The sequence below is a fragment of the Cherax quadricarinatus genome, chromosome 31 (assembly GCF_038502225.1).
Source record: "Cherax quadricarinatus isolate ZL_2023a chromosome 31, ASM3850222v1, whole genome shotgun sequence".
Lineage (NCBI taxonomy): Eukaryota > Metazoa > Arthropoda > Malacostraca > Decapoda > Parastacidae > Cherax > Cherax quadricarinatus.
The window spans coordinates 33,188,280-33,210,779 of NC_091322.1; the positions used below are offsets into that span (position 1 = coordinate 33,188,280).

Genomic DNA, 22,500 nt, shown 5'->3' on the forward strand with positions numbered 1-22,500 from the left:
AGAATGATGATAGATGGACTCACTGGTGTCAATCTCCCTGAGATTAAGTCCATAAAATTCAGCTGAAGTTCTTTTCGTATTATTGTTCTCAAACTACTACCTGACAAGCCAAGATTGTAATCTACTCCCTCTTTGAAAGCATACAGCTTAGCCAATTTATCAGTTCTATCATGCATCTGAAGAACAATGTGAGATGGAATCCACAGCATGTGCACTCTGACTCCACTGTCCACAATCCTACCATACCTGTGTCTGGCTTCTGACACAAGCATGCCACAATTTATGCTTAATGAGTTGAGAGCATTTATGGATGACAGAGAATCAGTAGACTTTAGACACTAACCAAAATTAACCACAAATAGGCAAGTGATGTAGTCTGCACAACAATGGAGGTTCCTGCTGGTCGGCTGCTATCATCTTCAATTTTGTAACTCCTTCAGGAACTTTATCATGCATTCAAGTTTTTATTTTCTTTTTCTTTTAAGACTTGGTATTCCCTCTTTTTTCTTTAGTACAGTATTATGGTCATAAGTCTGATGATGTTAGCTACCTTCACAACACCAACAGCTGGGGATTGACTAATTTTTTCTTACTTTCCGTATTTACTTAATCACTCTTTTATGACCTTATCACTACACTGCTGCTATAATCAACCAACATATGTATTTGTTAATATTTCAGATCACTCCGTTAACCCAATTAACTGTTTGGATATTTTGTGTCAACACTGCGGCCAGTAGCCTGATCAGCTGACTGCTACCCTCCCTCACTCAAATTTCATTCAAATTTAAATTGTAAAATTCTTGATCCTATCACATTATTCGCACTCTTGAAAGCTATTACACTCTTGTAGGTATGTTCACTGATTCACTCACGTACGATGACCGCTAATAATATCTTAGGACAGCCACTAGAACGCTAAATCCTGGGAGCACTATTTAGCGATACTGCTTCACGTGTACGTGTACGTGTACGTGTACGTGTACGTGTGTGTGTGTGTGTGTGTGTGTGTGTGTGTGTGTGTGTGTGTGTGTGTGTGTGTGTGTGTGTGTGTGTGTGTGTGTGTGTGTGTGTGTGTGTGTGTGTGTGTGTGTGTGTGTGTGCGTGCGTGCACCTAATTGTGGTTGCAGGGGTCGAGACAGCTCCTGGCCCCGCCACTTCACTGAGTGCTACTAGGTACTCTCTTTCCCTGCTCCATGAGCTTTATCATACCTCATCTTAAAGCTATGTATTGTTCCTGCCTCCACTACCTCACTTGCTAGGCTATTCCACTTCCTGACTACTCTATGACTGAAGAAATACTTCCTAACATCCACTCTATGACTGAAGAAATACTTCCTTACATCCTTTTGACTCATCTGGGTCTTCAACTTCCAAATTGTGATCCCTTGTTTCTGTGTCCCCTCTCCGGAACATCCTGTCTCTGTCCACCTTGTCTATTCCATGAAGTATTTTGTATGTTGTTATCATGTCTCCCCTAACCCTCCTGTCCTCCAGTGTCGTCAGGCCGATTTCCCTTAACGTTTCTTCGTAGGATATTCCCTTTAGCTGTTTGTGTGCATGTGTATATATATATATATATATATATATATATATATATATATATATATATATATATATATATATATATATATATATATATATATATATATATATATATATATATATATATATATATATATATATATATATATATATATACACACACACACACACACACACACACACACACACACACACACACACACACACACACACACACACACACACACACACACACACACACACACACACACACACACACACACACACACACACACACACACACACACACACACACACACACACATCACGATACCTTAGTAAGGAATCATTCAAGACACTGTACACCGTGTATGTCAGGCCCATACTGGAGTATGCAGCACCTGTTTGGAACCCGCACTTGATAAAGCACGTCAAGAAACTAGAGAAAGTACAAAGGTTTGCGACAAGGTTAGTTCCAGAGCTAAGGGGAATGTCCTATGAGGAAAGATTAAGGGAAATCGGCCTGACCACACTGGAGGACAGGAGGGTCAGGGGAGACATGATAACGACATATAAAATACTGCGCGGAATAGACAAGGTGGACAAAGACAGGATGTTCCAGGGAGGGGACACAGAAACAAGAGGCCACAATTGGAAGTTGAAGACACAAATGAGTCAGAGAGATAGTAGGAAGTATTTCTTCAGTCATAGAGTTGTAAGGCAGTGGAATAGCCTAGAAAATGACGTAGTGGAGGCAGGAACCATACACAGTTTTAAGACGAGGTTTGATAAAGCTCATGGAGCGGGGAGAGAGAGGGCCTAGTAGCAACCGGTGAAGAGGCGGGGCCAGGAGCTAGGACTCGACCCCTGCAACCACAAATAGGTGAGTACAAATAGGTGAGTACATACGCGCAGCCTCTGCACAGCGTCATTTACTTTCCTCTTCGATAATCATTTTCAGCCTGTTTTTTTTTTTACACACGAAAGTCGCAAGCCGTTTTTAAAATAAAAGTTTTGTTTGCGAATGATGTCCACTTATCATTTTTAAAATGCTCATTACCATGATTACCTGTTTGGTCAATAGCTTGTTAAGGATCAATTCCTGGACCCAGTATGTGCCTATGGAATCTTTTGACTACCTCTTACATGATGGGTATACGTGCATAATAAAACTAGGTCGAGGGTTCCCTAAATCACTAGCCATGATTAAAATTCTTACACAAAAATGTGATTTAAAATATCTCATCGTACTATATGGGACCAACAAGGGTCAACATGGAGTTAGGTCCTGGTCAAAACTCACGCATTATATTATGTAAAATGCTTTATGTGATGTATGTATACATACTATAGCAATAATTATTTGTGTAAATTTTTACTTTGGGAGATATTAGCAAAATAATACATTAATTATCGAATCATGTAACATGCCTGGCCATTCCCAGCAGCGTCAACAGGCGCATGGAATTTATCATAATAAAAAAGAAGTGCTAAACCTACAAGGGTCATACAGCACAGAAGCACTGAAGATAAACATACGTGCCGTTCCCATATCTACCGCTGGCGGAGTAAGGTTACGTTAAGTTACCATAGTTTGGGTTAAATTGGAATTCTTTAGGATAAGTTATGTTTCTTATCATTTCCACGAAATAAATCCACCTACTACTGGAAATTTCAAGAAATACATTATGTATCAACTCTGATCAGCACCTGATGTTAATATTGACCCAAGACACTTGACTGCAGTATGTACAGTGTCTTGTCCTAATTTCTTGTCAGAATGTTGCACGTCTACTGCCATTGTCAAAACTTAAGTTATAATTAGTATAATCATAGAGGAGCGCTAAACCCCGTAGGATTATACAGCGCATCTGGGAGGGATGGAAGGTATTCAGGTTCAATTGAGGGAACCAGAGCACAGATCCAACTCCCTAGATCAAGAGCCCCTGACCAGCGTCAAGGGGTCAAAACTTAGTAAAACTAAAGCAATTTACCTGTTCTGTAGGTCCATTTGAAACTTGTTCACCAAAATTTGCTAAACAAGACGTATTTTCAATTCTGAATGAATCTGCTCATCAAAAATATCCTTTCCCTCCACTATGTGCATTTACTGCAGGAAATTAAGATACGCTGTAAGTCTTGTAATGTGTTAAGTCTTAATTAACTTGATACAGACCATCATCACTTCGACAACTAATAGTTTTACTCCATACAGCTAAGTCATTTCATATTTTAAGCAGTCTTCAACAGAAGGAACTGTAATTTTAATGTGAAAGCACAATAAAACCAGAAAGATCAAGCCGCGTGTAGCGAGGACGGAAATGCAGAGAACACCTGCACCTGTGCTGCACCAAGCACTGACTGCTCCTCAACACTCCCACTACCAAGCCTACACAAACCATCAATATACATGAAAAACTATTCACAGCGAACTACAAGAGCAAAATCATTTATTTAATCACCTTCTGTCTTAAATAATTGTTAATTTCAAATAATATATTTTTATTTTAATGAGTCTATAACATAACGACAGATTATAAATATGAGAAAATATTTATCTTTCTTACTGGGTTTTCATTTGATTGTTTTCATCGTGATCAGCTGCTTTGTGTTTGAAACCGTTGGTAAGGTTTGACTTGTAATATTTACATGATTAAAATAAATGCGTTTTGCAACTTTATTCATTAAACTACAGTGTCAGTAAAATATATAATGTAATATATTTGTTGTTAGTTGCTGCAATATGCACATGTATCTGCGCATCTTAGAATAAAGCATGATATAAGAAAATGAGATATATGAAACGGACACTGGAGGCTGCAGACGGCGCAGTAGCATCGTGAGTTTAATAAGATTCTGTAGACCTAGATGGATTTTTGGAGGAATAGAATATTTCGAGGCCCATAAGATTTAGTCCATGAAAAGATTTAGAAGGCTTGTAGGCTCAGAAGATTAGAGGAACACATCTATTGAAGCAGCGCCTAGATTATTATTATTATTACAATCAAGGGGGAAGCGCTAAACCCGGAGGATTATACAGCGCCTGGGGGGGGATGTGGAAGGCATTCAGGCTTAATTTGGGGAACTGGAGCACAGATCCAATTCCCTAAATCAAGAGCCCCTCACCAACATCAAGGAACCTTCCTTGAGGGGAGCAGCGCCTAGAAATAACTGAAAGCTGCGTAACCCCAGAGAGAAGTAGTTAAAATAATCATTATATAGTAAAATACAACTTTATTCTCCCACAGTCACGATGTTTGCAGCAACTAGAAAGTATCGACCAATTACGTCTGTTCTGTCACGAACCTGGAGTGCACAAGTTGGAACTAAAGAATACTTTGAAAAATTAGTCAACAACAGTAAAGTCGTCGTATTTATGAAGGTTTGATATAAATTAATATTCTTATTGTCAAAATCCCATAATAAAAGTTTTAGTTTTAGTTAAATGTACATTTTTTTTTTACAGAATTCCCTTATATGTCCATATTTTTTACACTGCCAATTAATATTATTATTAGTAGTATTAGTATTTTTATGTACTGTATTTTTTTTTTGGGGGGGAATGAAAATTTGACAGTAGTGATAAATTTTTAAGGTTTAATTAAGGATAACCCAACAAAGCCAGATGGTATGATCTCAAGAGACTGAAAGCTAATACATTTTTTACACTGTTTAAGACTAGTAATGACAATGAAATAATAGCATTAGTAACAGTAATGGTAGTAACTGGTATCAAAAGGTATATTATGCTATACGTATATGTAAATAAGATTGGTGGGCAAAATGTATCCTCATTAAGATTTCCTAGCACTGCACATGTGTCTTATTTATACAATGTTAGTAACTGCATAGTATTTGAAGTGGTACTAAGACTAAAACTCTACAGGATTGAAAATACCGAGATTGGAGTAATAGTCACTATAAATAATAATCATTTAGATAAAAAAGCAACTTGTACATACGAGTTGTAAGTGGATAAGTGTGACATAATTTTACATAAACTGTGTAGCATACATTTGCAGAACAATTGCTACTTCACTTGGCTACAAATATGCATTAACTGTTGATTGACTTATATTTATAGTTAAAAGTATTGATTGAAGTACACTGGCAACTAATATTCTCAAGTTTTTCTACAGACTGAGGGTAAACAATAATTGTATTTTACTGTATTGTTTTGTTTTGTAAACTTTTACATTTTTTATATATTTGTGTTTTAAATTTTTACTATGGTAGCAGTAAGCTTAAAATTGTTATAGGCATATAATACTACTAAATTAGGAAATTTATACAAGGATAATGAAATAATACCAAATAGTATGAGTTATTTTTTTTTTTTCAATGACCCAGCCGTATCCGAGGCAGGGTGACCTAAAAAGAAAAAAAAAGTTTCTCTTTTTAAATTTAGTAATGTACACAGGGAAAGGTGTTTTGTAAAGTATGTATGTATGTATCATTTTTAAAATACTAAAAGTCACTTTCATCTCTTTCTGCAGTTTAATTGTTAATTTGTTAATGTTGTAGTGGTAAGGCCATAGCAGTCATACAGTGCTTGGGAATGGGAAGTAATCTATTTGATTCAAAAACAGAGAGGGTAGCTTCATTTCCTTGGAGTATGAGCCTTCACCAGCATCAAGGCAGCTCCCCCCTTGAAAGACTGCAGGCTCCTTAATTAGCTGTTCTCTACCCGTAGTCTTAAATTTATATACTGTATACAGTACTATTACTGTGCTGCAGTGATGCAGCCCTGAAGGAGAGGGGGAGCTAAGGGGCTGAAGCTCCCAAGAGGCAAATGCTTTTTTCATTTTAATTAATGATTAATTTTCACTGTATTATATTGACTGGTGACCACCAAATCATGATAATTTAAGAAATTTTACATGCATACTGAAAATCATTTGCTTTTAAAGATTTTATCTTTGTTCTTTTTAAAGCATTTTATTATTTTTAAGCTGCCCCCAGGTTGAAATCCTGGCTTAAGCTTGCAGAATGAAATCCTGACCCTGCTACTGCTGTATTGACTTTGGTTTGAACAGAAAACCTATTCTGATTTTTACACCTGTAAAAGAAGGGAGCATTCTTTGGGTTATTAACTAGGAGGATATTACAAGAAATTTGTAGTTTGTGTGAATGAACATGCCTCTACAAAAAAGTTAGAAACTTGGTTTTCTGTCTTTAAAAAATAATTACAATGTGCTGAAAGACCAGAGTTCTCAAAGCAGTGACTGATTCTTCATTGTCAGCATTTTAATTAGAAGGAAAATATACAGCTTCAAAAGTTCAGACTCCCTAAAGAATTACATTGGAGATAAGCAATTACCTATTTGTAACCACAGGGGCATAGCTGTTCTCACGGTGTCACATGTTTAATAATTTGTTCATCACATACGTACAATAAATATTTTTTCAATTTCCAATGGTTGTAGCACTGACTGCTGGTACTTCAAATGTTCAGTAACATGATTTGCCTTGTACCTGGGTGTGAAAACCTTGCTGGCCAACACTTTAAACAGTTTTAGTATTTACCAATAAATATTCATTGTTCATGGTTGCAACTCTTTTTGAACACCCTGTATGTACAGCAACAGTGTTAATTTTTTTAATTTGGAAATTTTTACTCTCAACATTTAATAAAGATGGCACAAAGAATTAGAAGTAGCATAATTGTGTAATTGTACTTGGTGAATGATCCCATTTATCTGAAATTTACTTAATACATAAAGTTTCTTTCTTCATGGGGAAGAGGAGAATTACTTACTAAAGAGATACTCACTTGCAGGGAACTCCAGATGTTCCAAGATGTGGCTTTAGCAATGCTGTTGTTCAGATTTTAAGGATGCATGGAGTAACGTATGATGCTCACAATGTTTTGACTGATGAAGATGTTCGACAGGGTAAGTTAGATCAAATTTGTGATAAGAGCACATTGTTTTATAAATAAAATTGCTTTCATTGTAAGGTGGTTTTCTTCATCTGTTCTTTCCACATTTGCATGCCCTACTACACTACCTCATTGCACTTCTTTTTTTACAGAAGTTCTAACTACTCACAGTAACTTAGCTGCATAACAAGATTTCTTAAATATGGTATACTAGTGTTCATTGATTAATATTAGATCCATTAATATTAGAACCATTTTTGTCTAATCAGTAATCTTGTCCTTATATGAACAGGTTTGCTTGTGTGCCTTTTTTTTTTTTTTTTTTTTTTTTTTTTTTTTTTTTTTTTTTTTTTTTTTTTAACATTCTAGTTCAAAACAGTATGAGAATGTATTTACATGCAACAATTCTGAGAGGCTATGCTTATTTCATTTCCCTTGTGGCATCAATCATTCTTTCATTAAACAAAATTACCTCTGGATATCCTCAGTGCTAATGTTACATGTTAATTTTTTTTTGTCTCAGCTTATCTATTTCCTTGCAACTTTTAGTATTTTTTATTGTTTATTTGCTCTATTACAGTACAGTAGTTCTAGAAGTGAAAAATGATATCTGAAAAAACAAATAATGACATATGCTGTTATGTTCTTTATATTTTCCAGGGATTAAGGAATTCTCACAATGGCCAACAATACCGCAGGTATTTGTAAATGGAGAATTTATTGGTGGCTGTGACATTCTCTTACAAATGCATCAAAATGGAGAGCTAATTGAGGAGCTTCAGAAGGTTGGCATTACATCTTCTTTACTTGAAGCAGAGACTGGAAATAAAGGAGATAATAAATGAAAAGAGACACTTAACATATGAGTGAAAGGAGAAATTTACAAAGCACAAATATAGGAAAAAATTTAATTTTTATCATGAACAATGTTTAAATTGTAGAATTAGAATTTGTTTTATCATGTAAGGAAAAGGTGGGCTATGAAAAATATAGAATCTGTAGTGCAACGAACTCCTACTCACCTGGATGCAGTGGTTGAAATCCAGTCACGTTGTTATTAGTTCATCCAGATATCTGTTCATGAAGAAGAAATCTCCACAATTAGTACTTTGCTTTCACAGAGGTTAATGTTAAAAAACAAAGATATTATTAGTCATTGTTAATAACAGATATTATATAGCATATATATTTTCCCATAGGAAAGTATGCTGGTCATTATCAGATACAGTACAGTATATGGATCACACTAATCATGCGCTAAACCAAACCTACTGAGTAACATGGCACAAGCTTCACACTTGTGCTATTACAAATGTAAACTAAGTTACCATAGATGTAATTTAATTATTCAGTGATAGCCTATCAGAAGCCTTATTCTGAGTGTTGGTGATTGTGATGTGAAAGATGCAAAATGTGACAAATTATAACACAGTTGTGCAAGACAGGTACACAGTACCGACAAGATGAAAGTTAAGACACTTGTGCAACATCTGGTTATCTTTATTGTAGACATTTCGCCATCCAGTGGCTTTATCAGTACAGATTCTTGGACATAATTAGAAAACAGAAGAACTGTATACAAAAGATGAGGTAATCAGTCCCTCAGTCATGGAGGTTCACAGCATCGTGGTTGTAGAGAATCTCTACAACCACGGTGCTGTGAACACCACCTCCAAGGCTGAGGGACTGATTACCTCATCTTTTGTATACAGTTCTTCTGTTTTCTAATTATGTCCAAGAATCTGTACTGATAAAGCCACTGGATGGCGAAACGTCTACAATAAAGATAACCAGATGTTGCACAAGTGTCTTAACTTTTATAACAGTTGCAAAAAGCATTATTGTCACAAGTGTTGGCCACACAAAGATGTATATTTATGTAAAATGACATAAAGAATCACTAAACACAATATTTCAAAACTCTTGGAAATCTTCCTGTACATTAAGATACAGTGCTACTATATCACAAAGAAAACCTGGTTGCCATTTAATAATGAAGTAAAATGCGAGTGGCAAAATTAATGGTAGCATGAAAATAAAGTGTGTGCTGTTGACCCAGTCTTAATCACCCAGGGATAGTATGAGTATGGCTGAGTCCTTCCCAGCCTTTAAACACATTTTAGTGGTAAAATGCACATACATAAATATTGCTAAATAAAGACACTGTTCCTTCCTCAGGAATATTTTAGAATTTGTTTTACTGGTAATCCCAAATCATAAAAATAGTCAAATAAATACACTTACCAGAATTTGGTTTCTTGTTAACCCACTAGTATAAGTAATAGTTATATTTCTTATTTTAAGTATTCTTGTAAAGAAATTTATTAATATGCAATACAGTACTGTATTGCTTTACTGGAAATGTATGTCTGAATATATCATGAAATTCTCAAGATTCATTATATATAAATACAGATGATAGTCATGCAGCAACTGCATAGGAGGGCAGGATGGACCATTTATTGACGTACCATAATAACCTCTGTTCCTTCATTTATTTGCAAGAGTATAATTAGCACTGTACTGGTGAATGTTGTGGAAGGTCAAGGATTTTGAGTAAGCACATAAAAATAGCATGTCAGAATTGACATATGCTGCCTGCCCCCCCTTTTTCTTTTCTAGCAAAACTTTCAAGGTACTGAAGAAAAGTAGTCACTGCCTTTCATCAGTGCTTTTTGACCTGTGACAGCTGCCACCACTTTTCACCAAAATTGATTTACATTATAAATATAGAAACCAATACACAATTTTTTTTTTTTCAACAAGTCGGCCGTCTCCCACCGAGGCAGGGTGACCCAAAAAAGAAAGAAAATCCCCAAAAAGAAAATACTTTCATCATCATTCAACACTTTCACCACACTCACACATTATCACTGTTTTTGCAGAGGTGCTCAGAATACAACAGTTTAGAAGCATATACGTATAAAGATACACAACACATCCCCCCAAACTGCCAATATCCCAAACCCCTCCTTTAAAGTGCAGGCATTGTACTTCCCATTTCCAGGACTCAAGTCCGACTATATGAAAATAACCGGTTTCCCTGAATCCCTTCACTAAATATTACCCTGCTCACACTCCAACAGATCGTCAGGTCCCAAGTACCATTCGTCTCCATTCACTCCTATCTAACACGCTTGCTGGAAGTCCAAGCCCCTCGCCCACAAAACCTCCTTTACCCCCTCTCTCCAACCCTTTCGAGGACGACCCCTACCCCGCCTTCCTTCCCCTATAAGTTGTAATAAACAGCTGTCAGTGAATAAACTGAATGGTGGACAGGAGGCAAACCACGACTTGCAGATTGACACTCTCATTCTGCAGGCCGCAGTTCACCTGTTTATTCACAGAAAGCAATATTTTTAAACAACACATTTGAATTTATAATACAGGCTGGCCATCACTAATCCGGCATCATTGGGACCTGTAGTGTGCTGGAATAGTGAGTTTGCTGGATTACAGAGTGGTTAGGTTAGAATACACTTAATTAACCTATCTTCCTCATTTTCATCACTGCTTTCTCCACTGGCTTGCTGCTGTGAATTTACAACGATCTGCACAATTTATGAGTCTGTATAATGATAAAATTTGAGTCAGTATAATGATGAAATTTGAAATTATGCTAGTCGAAATTAGTGCCAGATAACCAGATAACTGATTGCCGGATTAGTGATAGATGACCTGTATGTAATTTGGAGAGAAATTTACACAAACATTATATCTGTGTGAAGAATAGGTTACAGTACCAAAGCTGGAACAATTTTCAAAAATCTGCACATAGGAGAGGGGCTTTATGACCCAGGATGACACCAAGGGCAGCTTGGGTGGCTTCAGTCTTTCAAAAATTCTTGGTAATAACAATAGTAATAATAATACTGTTTCAAAACAAGTCAACTAGCCCCCTTTCCAACCAAACAGCCACCATTAAGTTCCCCTAGTGTGTATAGATATCTTGGTGCTACCCCTGCATATGACAACTTTCTCATCTGTCCTGGACCATTGTCAAGTTACAAGTGACATGACGGACCAAAATGTCGTCATTAGGTTCCTCTCCTCAGTGTTAGTTGATCAGTGTATTACTATGTGACATGATAATTTTATTAATTATGCAACATTTTCTTTGTATATGGGAAACAAATACTTAAGAGCTTTCCTTATACAGTGGAACCCCGGTTATCGGCTGTAATCCGTTCCAGAAGGTCGGCCTAAATCCGAAAAGGCCGAAAACCGAAGTACATAATATTTCCCATAAGAATTAATGTAAATACAATTAGTCAGTTCCAGACACCCAGAAATATTAACAAAAAATGCATTTTTTAAAGATTAACTATAGTTTTACATACAGAAAACAATGAGAAATAAATATAAAGCACAAATTGGATCTGTTGGATCTGTTGGAGTGTGAGCAGGGTAATATTTAGTGAAGGGATTCAGGGAAACCGGTTATTTTCATATAGTCGGACTTGAGTCCTGGAAATGGGAAGTACAATGCCTGCACTTTAAATTAGGGGTTTGGGATATTGGCAGTTTGGAGGGATATGTTGTGTATCTTTATATGTGTATGCTTCTAGACTGTTGTATTCTGAGCACCTCTGCAAAAACAGTGATAATGTGCGAGTGTGGTGAAAGTGTTGAATGATGATGAAAGTATTTTCTTTTTGGGGATTTTCTTTCTTTTTTGGGTCACCCTGCCTCGGTGGGAGACGGCCGACTTGTTGAAAAAAAAAAAAAAAATTTTAATGATAAATGAACATTACATACCTTTATTGAAGACTCTTGTTGGCATATTGAAGAAGGCGAGGAGGGGAGAGAGAGTTGGGAATCCCCTTCCATGAGGGCTTCAGGTATCAAAACCCTCTTTAAGGTTACTTCCCTTCTTTGTCATTTACTGACACAGTTCATTCATTACTTACCTTAAAATATTTGTAGTCTTAATGTAGGGTGAAAGGCGAGTAGTATTTATTTGTAGGAAGTCAGTGTAAACAGCGGTAGATGTAGGTACACATATGTAGCCCTTCCTGGGCTATACCATACAGCCATATTATTACCATGTTCACTGAGTTTAATCATTTCTAACAACTACCTTTAGATGCCATCATAAACAAAGGGGGAAGTAATGAATAATTCATGCCGAGAATTGTAAACAAACACGTATGAAGGGCGGTGCCAGATGCCAGATTCACAGTTTTCTCTAACTCTGAATCAGAGAAAACGTAATGTTTACTCTCCACCCAACTCACCACTCAATAGCATATAAACATTGCATGTTTATGTGCTATGGTTTTATGCTATGCTATATAATGTGTTTCTTATATAATCTTGAAGAAAATATCATAGATGGATTAATGAAATTGTCTATATTAACCTAAAATAAAACATTTAATGTGACAAGAGTGATTATTATTAAACATACATCGCATATAAACATTGCATGTTTTTATATACTATGTAACATGTTTCTTTGGTCCCATGGTGGCTTATTTCGCAGTTGCACTCAATAGACAACCACAAAAAACAGTGGATTATAACGAAATGTTTGGATAAATGTGCAGCGGAGTGACGGGCAGACACGTCTAATATGGTCGATTTCTGAGTTGACGGCCAAAATCCAGGATAGAATTTCGGCCAAAAAAGCAGCCGAAATCTGATTGGCCGATATCCAGGGTTCCACTGTATTGGCAAAAAATTACAAATGCTTGATTACTACTATGTAACCACAAATTCCACTTGAATGACAAAGGTTCTGCTTCTGTTAATCCAGATAAGCAAGAGTTCACTGTATGTTTCTCCTCGAGTTTGTGAATGAGTGCTATGCTTCAATGGATAATTTTGATTATTGTACTTCTAGTGGAAAAATCAGGTTTAGTTAAAAGCCTCCTTCACATTAGTGTTTAACAGTACTTCACCAGTTTATAGTGTGCCTGTATGACTTTGTGATATTCATTGTATATTTACTATTAGTATTGTACAGTTTAAAAGATATTGTTCTTTATTGTCATATGTAAGTAAAAATATTGCACATATTCCAGATTTATCATTCACATTGTCAGATATCTGATCACATTGCAGTTTTTTTTATAACACTGGCCATCTTCCAACGAGGTACAGTGACCCAAAAAAAGGAGAAATACTTTTACCATCATTCACTCTGCTGTTTTCCTAGAGGTGCACTGACATTACAGCTAAGATGCCCTCCAAATTGCAGTAGCCCCACCCCTTCTGAGTGCAGGCACTGTACTTCTCACCTTCAGGACTCAAGTCCAGCTAATTGGTTACCTGCAATCCCTTCGTTAATGTTACTTTACTCAAACTCCAATAGCACATCAAGTCATAAAAACCACTTACCTCTACTCCTATCTGATGCACTCACACACACTTGGATGTCTAAGCCTTTTGTATACAAAACCTCCTTTACCCTCTCCCTCCAACCTTTCCTAAGACTACCCCTACCCTTCCTTCTCTCCACTACAGATTTCTACACCTTTTATGTTATCCTAATTTGCTCCATCCCAGGTATATCTCCAAACCACCTCAATAACCTCCATTTCAGACCTCTGGATAATATCTTAAGTAACTCCACCTCCTTCTAATCCCTAAATTACGAATTATCTACCTAATATTCACACCACACATTGCCCTCAGACAACGTTTCCACTGCTTCCAATCTCCTCCTTGTAACTTTTAAACTCCATGCTTCATACCCATACAAGAGTGTTGGTACACCTATATGCTTGATACATTCTCTTTTTGCCTCCATAATTAATATTATATAAATTTGGTCTTCACAAATGCCTCCATGTACCACCCACATTTTTCACTTCGTCACTTCTATGGGCCACCTCATCTTTCACAGACCTATCTGCCGACAAATACACTCTAAATATCTGACCACGTTCACTTCCTCCATACTTCCTCCCAATCTGATTTCCAATTTTTTTTTTTTTTGGTTACTCTCATCACCTTGCTCTTTCCTATATTCACTTTTAATTTTCTTCTATTACAATACCCTTTGCAGTTTCTCTTTAGACTCTCCCAAAAGCACAGTGTCATCAGCAATAAGCAGCTGTGACAACTCCCACTTAGTATTAGATTCTTTATCTTTTGATCCCACACCTCTCCAACACCCTATCATTCACGTCTTTATCAACCCCATCAATAAATACAGCGGTACCCTTAGTTTCAGCCATAATTCGTTCCAGGAGGTTGTTCGAGTGCTGTTACCAAACGAATTTGTTCCCACAAGGAATAATGTAAATTAGATTAGTCCATTTTCAGACCCCCAAAAACACACAAAAGCACTTACAATAATACACTTACATAATTGTTTGAATTGCGAGGTGTACGAAACTCGGGGTACCACTGTATATTAAATAACCATGATAACATCACACATCCAGCTAAGGGATACTCTAACCAAAAAGTAATCTCTCAGTATCCTCATAAAAACTCTTAACTGCTTTAAGTAACCTACCACCTATTCCATACACCTGCAACGTCTGCCACATTGCTCCCCTATCCACAATATTGTTATATGACCTTTGTGAATTTAGCACTTAGTTACAATTATAATAATATCCAGTATATCATGCCTTTTCTAAATCCATAAATACAGCAAAAGTTTTCTTACCTTTATCTAAATATTGTTCACTTGTATGCTTGAATGTAAACACTTGTTTCTACACATCCCCAACCCTTCCTAAACCTTTTTCATCTCCCATCCTGCTCTCTATCTTACCTTTAATTCTCTCAGTAATAATGCTTCCATACACTTTGCTTGGTATACTCAACAGGTTTTTTTTTTTTTTAACTCTTGAGCTGTCTCCCATCGAGGCAGGGTGACCCAAAAAAGAAACTCTTTCATTATCATTCACACATAATCAATGTCTTTGCGGAGGCGTTCAAATATGACAGTTTAGATGTCACTCCAAACAGCCAATATCCCAAACCCCTCCTTTAAAGTGCAGGCATTGTACTTCCCATCTCCAGGACTCAAGTCTGACTAACCAGTTTCCCTGAATCCCTTCACAAATTATTACCCTGCTCACACTCCAACAACTCATCAGGTACCAAAAACCATGTCTTTATTCACTCCTATCTAACATGCTCACACATGCCTGCTGGATGTCCAAACCCTTTGCACATAAAACCTCTTTTATCCCCTCCCTCCATCCTTTCCTAGGATGAGCCCTGCCCCTATAATTCTTAAACTCACTTTTATCCCCTTTTCCTGTATACAAAAGAACAATATACGCACTCTGCCAATCCTTAGATACCTTCCCCATATGCTATTAACATTTCTATCTTGATTCCATTAATCCAACTGCTTTGCCTCCTTTTCATTCTACTCACTGCTTCACATATCTTCCTCAAACTCGCATCTGACTCTTTCCTCAGTCCTAAAAGAGGTTATACATCACTGCCTCACTCTTTTCATGAACATGTAAGTGCCTCAAAATATTCCCTTCATCCTCCCAATACTTCCACCTCCCCATCTAATAACCCCTCTTCATTTCCTAGTTTTTCTCAATTTATTAATCGAACTCCGAAACTTTTTCTTATTCCCAGAAAAATTTGGTGACAAAACCCTCACCGTCTCTCATCTGCTCTTGTTATACACACCTTTATCACTCTCATTATCATCTCTGCTTTGAAAAACCTCTCGTACTAACTTTCCCTTAACACTCATTATCTCATTCCACCAATTGCTCCTCTTTCCTCCTGCACCCACCCTCCTATATCCACAAATGGGAAAATCTTTCTTTCAACGCACCGGCTGTATCTCACTGAAGCAGGGTGGCTCAAAAAGAAAAACGAAAGTTTCTCTTTATAAATTTTGTAATGTACGTATAAAGGAGAAGGGGTGACTAGTCCCTTGCTCCCAGCATTTATTCACCTCTTACAACACACATGGCTTATGGAGGAAGAATTCTATTCCACTTCCCCATGGAGATAAGAGGAAATAAACAAGAACTAGCAAGAAAAGAGAAGAAAACCCAGAGGGATGTGTGTAAATACAGTAGACCCCTCATATTACACGGATTTATTCGGCACATTTTGGTTATTACACTACTGAAAAATTGCGGCATAATTTTATACAACACTTCATAAAATTAACTTAACGCGGTTCAGTTTGAGGGAGGGGGAAAAATTTGAAGCATCGCCCAAGGGATATTTTCCTAGCTCAGGCCGTTGCCTGACTGCGGTTGAGATCACTGTCTCTGCTGGGCTGCACCGGGCTTCAAGGCAGCAAAGGATTGCTCGATCTTGCTCCATTGCAGTAATGTGTCAGGTGATTTCAAGCATAATCCCAGCAGAGTAATATTTAGTGAAGGGATTCAGGGAAACTGGTTATTTTTACATAGCCGGACTTGAGTCCTGAAAATGGGAAGTACAATGCCTGCACTCGAAAGGAGGGGTTCGGGATATTGGCAGTTTGGAGGGATATGTTGTGTATCTTTATATGTATATGCTTCTAAACTGTTGTGTTCTGAGCACCTCTGCAAAAATAGTGATTATGTGTGAGTGAGGTGAAAGTGTTGAATGATGATGAAAGTATTTTCTTTTTGGGTCACCCTGCCTCTGTGGGAGACAGCCAACTTGTTGGAAAAAAAAAAAATTATCATTTTTGTTGCATTTATAGTCTTAAGTAACAAAAACAACATTATTATTTTTATTTTTGTAAGATCTGGCTGTCTAAAAAAAAGTTGTTTGACTTTTGGGGGTCCCAGGAATGTAACCCTATTTTTCCCATAAATTCTTCAGCTTATGTAACATGGATTTATCTAACATTGCATTTTCAGGAACATAACTAACGTGTCATGAGGGTCTACTGTGTATGCCTGTACATGCATGTGTAGTGTGACCTAAGAATAAGTAGAAGTAGCAAGACATACCTGAAATCTTGTTTGTTTATGAGGCAGAAAAAAGATATCAGCAATGCTGCCATCATGTAAAGCAGTTATGTACAGGCTTCTGCTTTACTCTCGCTAGGCAGTTGCTGTCTACCAACCTATTTAGTGGGGAAAATATCCCCACTAAATAGGTCAAAAAAGGGAGGGTTGATGAGTATTTAGATTTCTGAGGAAATGAAGGTGTAATTCCTAGGATCAAGAGCCTCTTTACTGCAGCAAGGAAGTGAAGAGATGTATTTTCTTGAAAATAGTAACTAGTTTTGGAAAGGAAAAAATGCCCCTCCAAAAAAGGGTCTTACATATCGAGAACAAAGACTATGACCAACTCTATATCCACAATGAAGATACAATATGCCCCTCTAACACAGCATTAGTTTTCTTGGAGCTGACCCAGAGGAAGTGGGGAATAAAGGAACAGCACCACAAAGGTAACTTGCCTACCTTTGCTTCATTGTTAACTTGAATGATTAGATGTGTTGAGACTAGCACTTTTCCTAAAATGCACTGTATTGCACTTTGCCTTGTACCAAAATTCTATTTTATCATCACCTCTGGCAATCCCACTGTTAATGCCAGATATGAATTTCTTACCCTGCTCCTTTAGCACTTTCCATGAATAAGTAACTGACTCTAATTTTCTTCATCAGATGTGACCTATCTTTTCTTGCTACTAATATTCTTCCTTAAGCACCACTTATTCCTTTCTATCCCTTTCATCTCAGCTGTTTTGTGCTGTATGATTTCTGGGATTAACACTTTCCACAATGTTATAAATTAACAAAATCCTGGGTGCACCAGTCTATCACTGAGGTACAATGGGTTACATGTGTAAGATATTAAAGTGAGCTCTAGCTTGGTTGGTAGTGCATTAGGCAGATATAAAAAGTTTTTTTAAGAAATATTTTAATGAACTTCAACAGTAATTCCTCATCTTTAATAAAATAAATATTTGGTATTTTTCTACATACACTCTGTCAATACAATAATCTTACATACACAAGAATGTCAAATATTTTAAGTTACATTCAGATCTGAATAGCATTTGCAAAAATTTTATTTTATCAATGGAAAAAAAAAAAGTCAAAAAGAAGAAAATATTTGCAACTGCTGTTGATCTCATACACCATTATACAAGTGACTGAAAAATAAAATAATACTGGAATAGCTGCATTTAAAAAAAGTAAATATAAGCATGTACTGCATGTATCATATATACTGGATATTTGTACACGTGTCTTGACATGTGCTTGCAACAAGTGTTGTAAGTAAGCTTAATGAAAAAAGCTCCACATAATAAATAAGCATTAACAATATATTTATTCAATCTATTCAAAGAAGTGAGAACACTTTTAGTAGTATTACAGTATGTATATGGTATATTATTTGCTGAATGTGAATTACTTTACAGTCCTATTATTCTTTAATAAATAGTGCCACTAATCTAAACTACTTCTCTGTTATTAACCCTTTCAATGTCCAGACACCCAAAAATTAATATTGCTCTCAGTGTCCACTTTTCTAAACTACTTCCCTGTTATTAACCTTTTCAATGTCCAGACACCCAAAAATTAATATTGTTCTGTCCACTTTTTTTTTTTTTTAAATTCTTATGAAATTTCAGGTAGAGAATCTTATTCTGTAGGTAATGACACCAAAAGTACAAAATTGATGAAAAACCTATGAAATTACACAGGCACAAAGTTAGTGGTTCTTGACACAATTCATGCATTGGCGATTTTGCCCACTTTGATTCCTATTTTAAGCCATTTCCATTGTTCCATTTGACCAAATTCGAAGCTATTTCACTAGTATGCCTTTCATTTTATTGATTATGCAAAGAAACTGCCTATTCAATTATTTCAACTACCTTATAAAGTGCACAGAAGTTGGTAATTTGGTCAATTTTACACAAAATTAAAAAAAATACCAGTTTAACCCTTAAATTGTCCAAACATAGATCTACGTTTGCACTGCTAGTGCTCCAAACATAGATCTACTTTTTTTTTTTTTTTTTACATTTGAAAGCATGTAAAACGAAATGTAGATCTACATTCGGAGCGCTAGAAGTGCAAACATAGATCTGCATTTGGACAGTTGAAGGGTTAAAAATAGTCCATAATAAATAATGCAAGACATTCCTAGCACTAAAACATTTCCTCTTTTCATTAGTCACATCCCCAAGCCTCTCCTGTATGACACTTCCCTTCCATTTTGAATTATTACTCAAATAATAATACACATGTATTCATGTCTGAGGGGAATGTGTGGTGTGAATATAATGCAGAGAATTCATAGTTTGGAAGTTAGGAGGAGGTGCAGGATTGCCAAAACTGTTGTCCAGAGGACTGAGGAAGGGTTGAGGTGGTTCGGACATGTAGAGAGAATGGAGCGAAACAGAATGACTTCAAGAGTGTATCAGTCTGTAGTGGAAGGAAGGCGGGGTAGGGGTTGGCCTAGGAAAGGTTGGAGGGAGGGGGTAAAGGAGGTTTTGTGTGCGAGGGGCTTGAACTTTCAGCGGGCATGCGTGAGCGTGTTTGATAGGAGTGAATGGAGACAAATGGTTTTTAATACTTGACATGCTGTTGGAGTGTGAGCAAAGTAACATTTATGAAGGGATTCAGGGAAACCGGCATTCCGGACTTGAGTCCTGGAGATGGGAAGTACAGTGCCTGCACTCTGAAGGAGGGGTGTTAATGTTGCAGTTTAAAAACTGCAGTGCAAAGCACCCTTCTGGCAAGACAGCGATGGAGTGAATGATGGTGAAAGGTTTTCTTTTTCAGGCCACACTGCCTTGGTGGGAGTCGGCCAGTGTGTTAATAATAAAAATAATATAATCAAATAATATTGTTCATTATTATTCAAATATTAATTTTTTTAACACACTGGCCATTTCCCACCAAGGCAGAGTGACCCAAAAAGAAAGAAAAACATAAAAAGAAAGAAAAAACTTTCATCATCATTCAACACTTTCACCATCCCTCATACATAATCACTGTCTTTGCAGAGGTACTCAGATACGACAGCTTAGATATCCCTCCTAATTGCCAATATCCCAAACCCCTCCTTTAAAGTGCAGGCATTATACTACCCATTTCCAGGACTCAAGTCCAACTAACCGGTTTCACAAAATATTACCCTGCTCACACTCCAACAGCTCGTCAGGTCCCAAAAACCATTCGTCTCCATTCACTCCCATCTAACACACTCACGCATGCTTGCTGGAAGTCCAAGCCCCTCGCCACAAAACCCCCTTTAGCCCCTCCCTCCAACCTTTCCAGGGATGACCCCTACCCCGCCTTCCTTCCCCTACAGATTTATACGCTCTCCAAGTCATTCTACTTTGTTCCATTCTAAGTGACCAAACCACCTCAACAGCCTCTCTTCAGCCCTCTGACTAATACTTTCAGTAACTCCACACCTCCTAATTTCCACACAATGAATTCTCTGCATAATAATAAATAATAAAATATAGCCAGGAAAGATTGGTCATGGTTTACAGCATCCCAACAATTGAATCAGACTATTAAAAATCCAAAACCCATAAAACACTCAGGGTTTATGGCTTGAACATCGCAAAAATCTAATATTTCCAATATTTTGAGCTCCCGAAACATCTCACAATCATTTTTATTTTGGTAATATGTCTTCCTTTCTATCAAATGATACCAAGAAATATGTAGCCAATAAAATCATAAAAAACAACATTTGGGAAAACACCTCAGTGAATATTCTACACCAAACATTGTCACAATTTTGTTTTTCCCGTCAGGCGCCACGTGCGGCAGGATTTTTGTTTATACTGTGCACACTCACTGCACAGACCTATTCTCTTATATCTAGGCCAAAATTTACTGCTTGCAGCTTATCCAAGTGGGTTGAACTCAAGACATATACCTACATCTGGGACCCTGGCCTCAATGACGTAGTTCTACGTGATGGACAGTCAAAGGGTTAAATAAATATATAGCCTATACCTATAATAAAACATTGGAATATGATATATACATTAATAAATTTAATGCATTTACACTCCAAGAATAAGCATAAGAAATAACTTTTGGATCATTATACAAGAACATTGGTAAAAATTATTTAGAGGATCATTATACAGAAACAATATTACTAAAAATGCTTATCTTATTTTAACTGCAAAAATGTGTTGTATACATCAGGTACATGACTATACATACTTCTATGGATACTTAGAGTATTATCCAACAGCTCTGTATCTATCACTGGGTAGGCAGTCCTTTGAAAAAACTAAATTTTCAATATAAAATTTATGTGCCTATTTCTCTGTACAAATATTTATTACAATATTAAGTATATTAATAATACATTACTAATGTATTTTGCAAAAAGTAAATTAAAACAATACATTTTTTTTATATTATCACTGGTAACCATTTGGCAATTAACAAAAATTCATGTTTTGATATTGTACACCATGTGAAAGACATTTTGTCAATGGTCCATTATAATGTTAAACAAAATCATAAAATTCCAGTTACAAAGTCTGGGATATTCAGTACTGTACTGCAAATTATAACAGATAACAATGATAAATCACAATAATGCATTTTGAAGAATAATTGAAAACTTGAGATCAAGCTGTAAACCAGAAAAATTATTCATTTACTATATTCTAATTCATTAAAACTACAAGTGGTGGTGAAGGCTGCTTGTAGTTGAGATGTATTTATGGTAATATAACTAAATTAATCCATCAATCACAAAGATGGAAGAAAGTATTAACTTGATATTAAATAACAAGATGTTGTAGAAGATGAGATGGACCTACTGCACATGTGCAATATGCATAAGATACTAATGTATGAGACTATACTATATAATAATTTTTTGCAATATACATAAAATTTTCTAAAATTATTTACATACACACACTCCAAATAAACTTTAATCTTTGTGAAAGTTCCGGAGGTTTATGATTTTTCCTCTTTCTCTTTATTGTACTTTTCCAGTTCCTTCAAGAATTGTGCTCGAGGTTTCATAACAGTTGGTTTATCTCCTCTGCATTTTGGGCAGAACCATTTTCCCTTTGGCTTGTTGGTCAGTCCTACACATGAAAAATGGAACCATTCGATAGGACACAAGTCATTATCACAACCAATCATTTCTCCATATGAAACCTGGAAAAAATAAGAAGCAAAATTACAAACTGTTGTG

General features: G+C 36.4%; 3 protein-coding genes across 4 annotated transcripts in view; 1 reads left to right on the forward strand and 2 right to left on the reverse strand.

The window, feature by feature from the left end:
- Window positions 1-3,898, reverse strand: part of LOC128698912 (mucin-2) — a 151,318-nt gene extending 147,420 nt beyond the window's left edge. Inside the window, exon 1 of the mRNA XM_070090323.1 lies at window positions 3,519-3,898. The gene's annotated coding sequence lies outside the window, so the exon portion shown is untranslated. The remainder of the gene's footprint in view (window positions 1-3,518) is intronic.
- Window positions 3,899-4,265: 367 nt separating this feature from the next.
- Window positions 4,266-13,425, forward strand: Grx5 (Glutaredoxin 5). The gene is made up of 4 exons (XM_070090328.1): window positions 4,266-4,363; window positions 4,773-4,906; window positions 7,304-7,418; window positions 8,066-13,425. The coding sequence occupies exons 2-4, from the start codon at window positions 4,778-4,780 to the stop codon at window positions 8,248-8,250; spliced, it is 429 nt and encodes a 142-aa protein (XP_069946429.1). The 5' UTR covers window positions 4,266-4,363; window positions 4,773-4,777; the 3' UTR covers window positions 8,251-13,425.
- A 5,419-nt stretch (window positions 13,426-18,844) lies between these two features.
- Window positions 18,845-22,500, reverse strand: part of LOC128696496 (inhibitor of growth protein 2) — a 32,824-nt gene continuing 29,168 nt past the window's right edge. For both annotated transcript variants that reach the window (XM_070090326.1, XM_070090327.1), the window contains exon 6: window positions 18,845-22,463. In XM_070090326.1, coding sequence (XP_069946427.1) covers window positions 22,257-22,463 — 207 coding nt within the window. In that variant the 3' untranslated portion in view covers window positions 18,845-22,256. The remainder of the gene's footprint in view (window positions 22,464-22,500) is intronic.

Coding starts and splice junctions, on each gene's coding strand:
- Grx5 (XM_070090328.1), top strand. CDS start 4,778: ATGTTTGCAGCAACTAGAAAGTATCGACCAATTACGTCTGTTCTGTCA. Junction 4,907..7,303: donor AAGTCGTCGTATTTATGAAG/GTTTGATATAAA, acceptor ACTCACTTGCAG/GGAACTCCAGATGTTCCAAG. Junction 7,419..8,065: donor TGATGAAGATGTTCGACAGG/GTAAGTTAGATC, acceptor TATATTTTCCAG/GGATTAAGGAATTCTCACAA.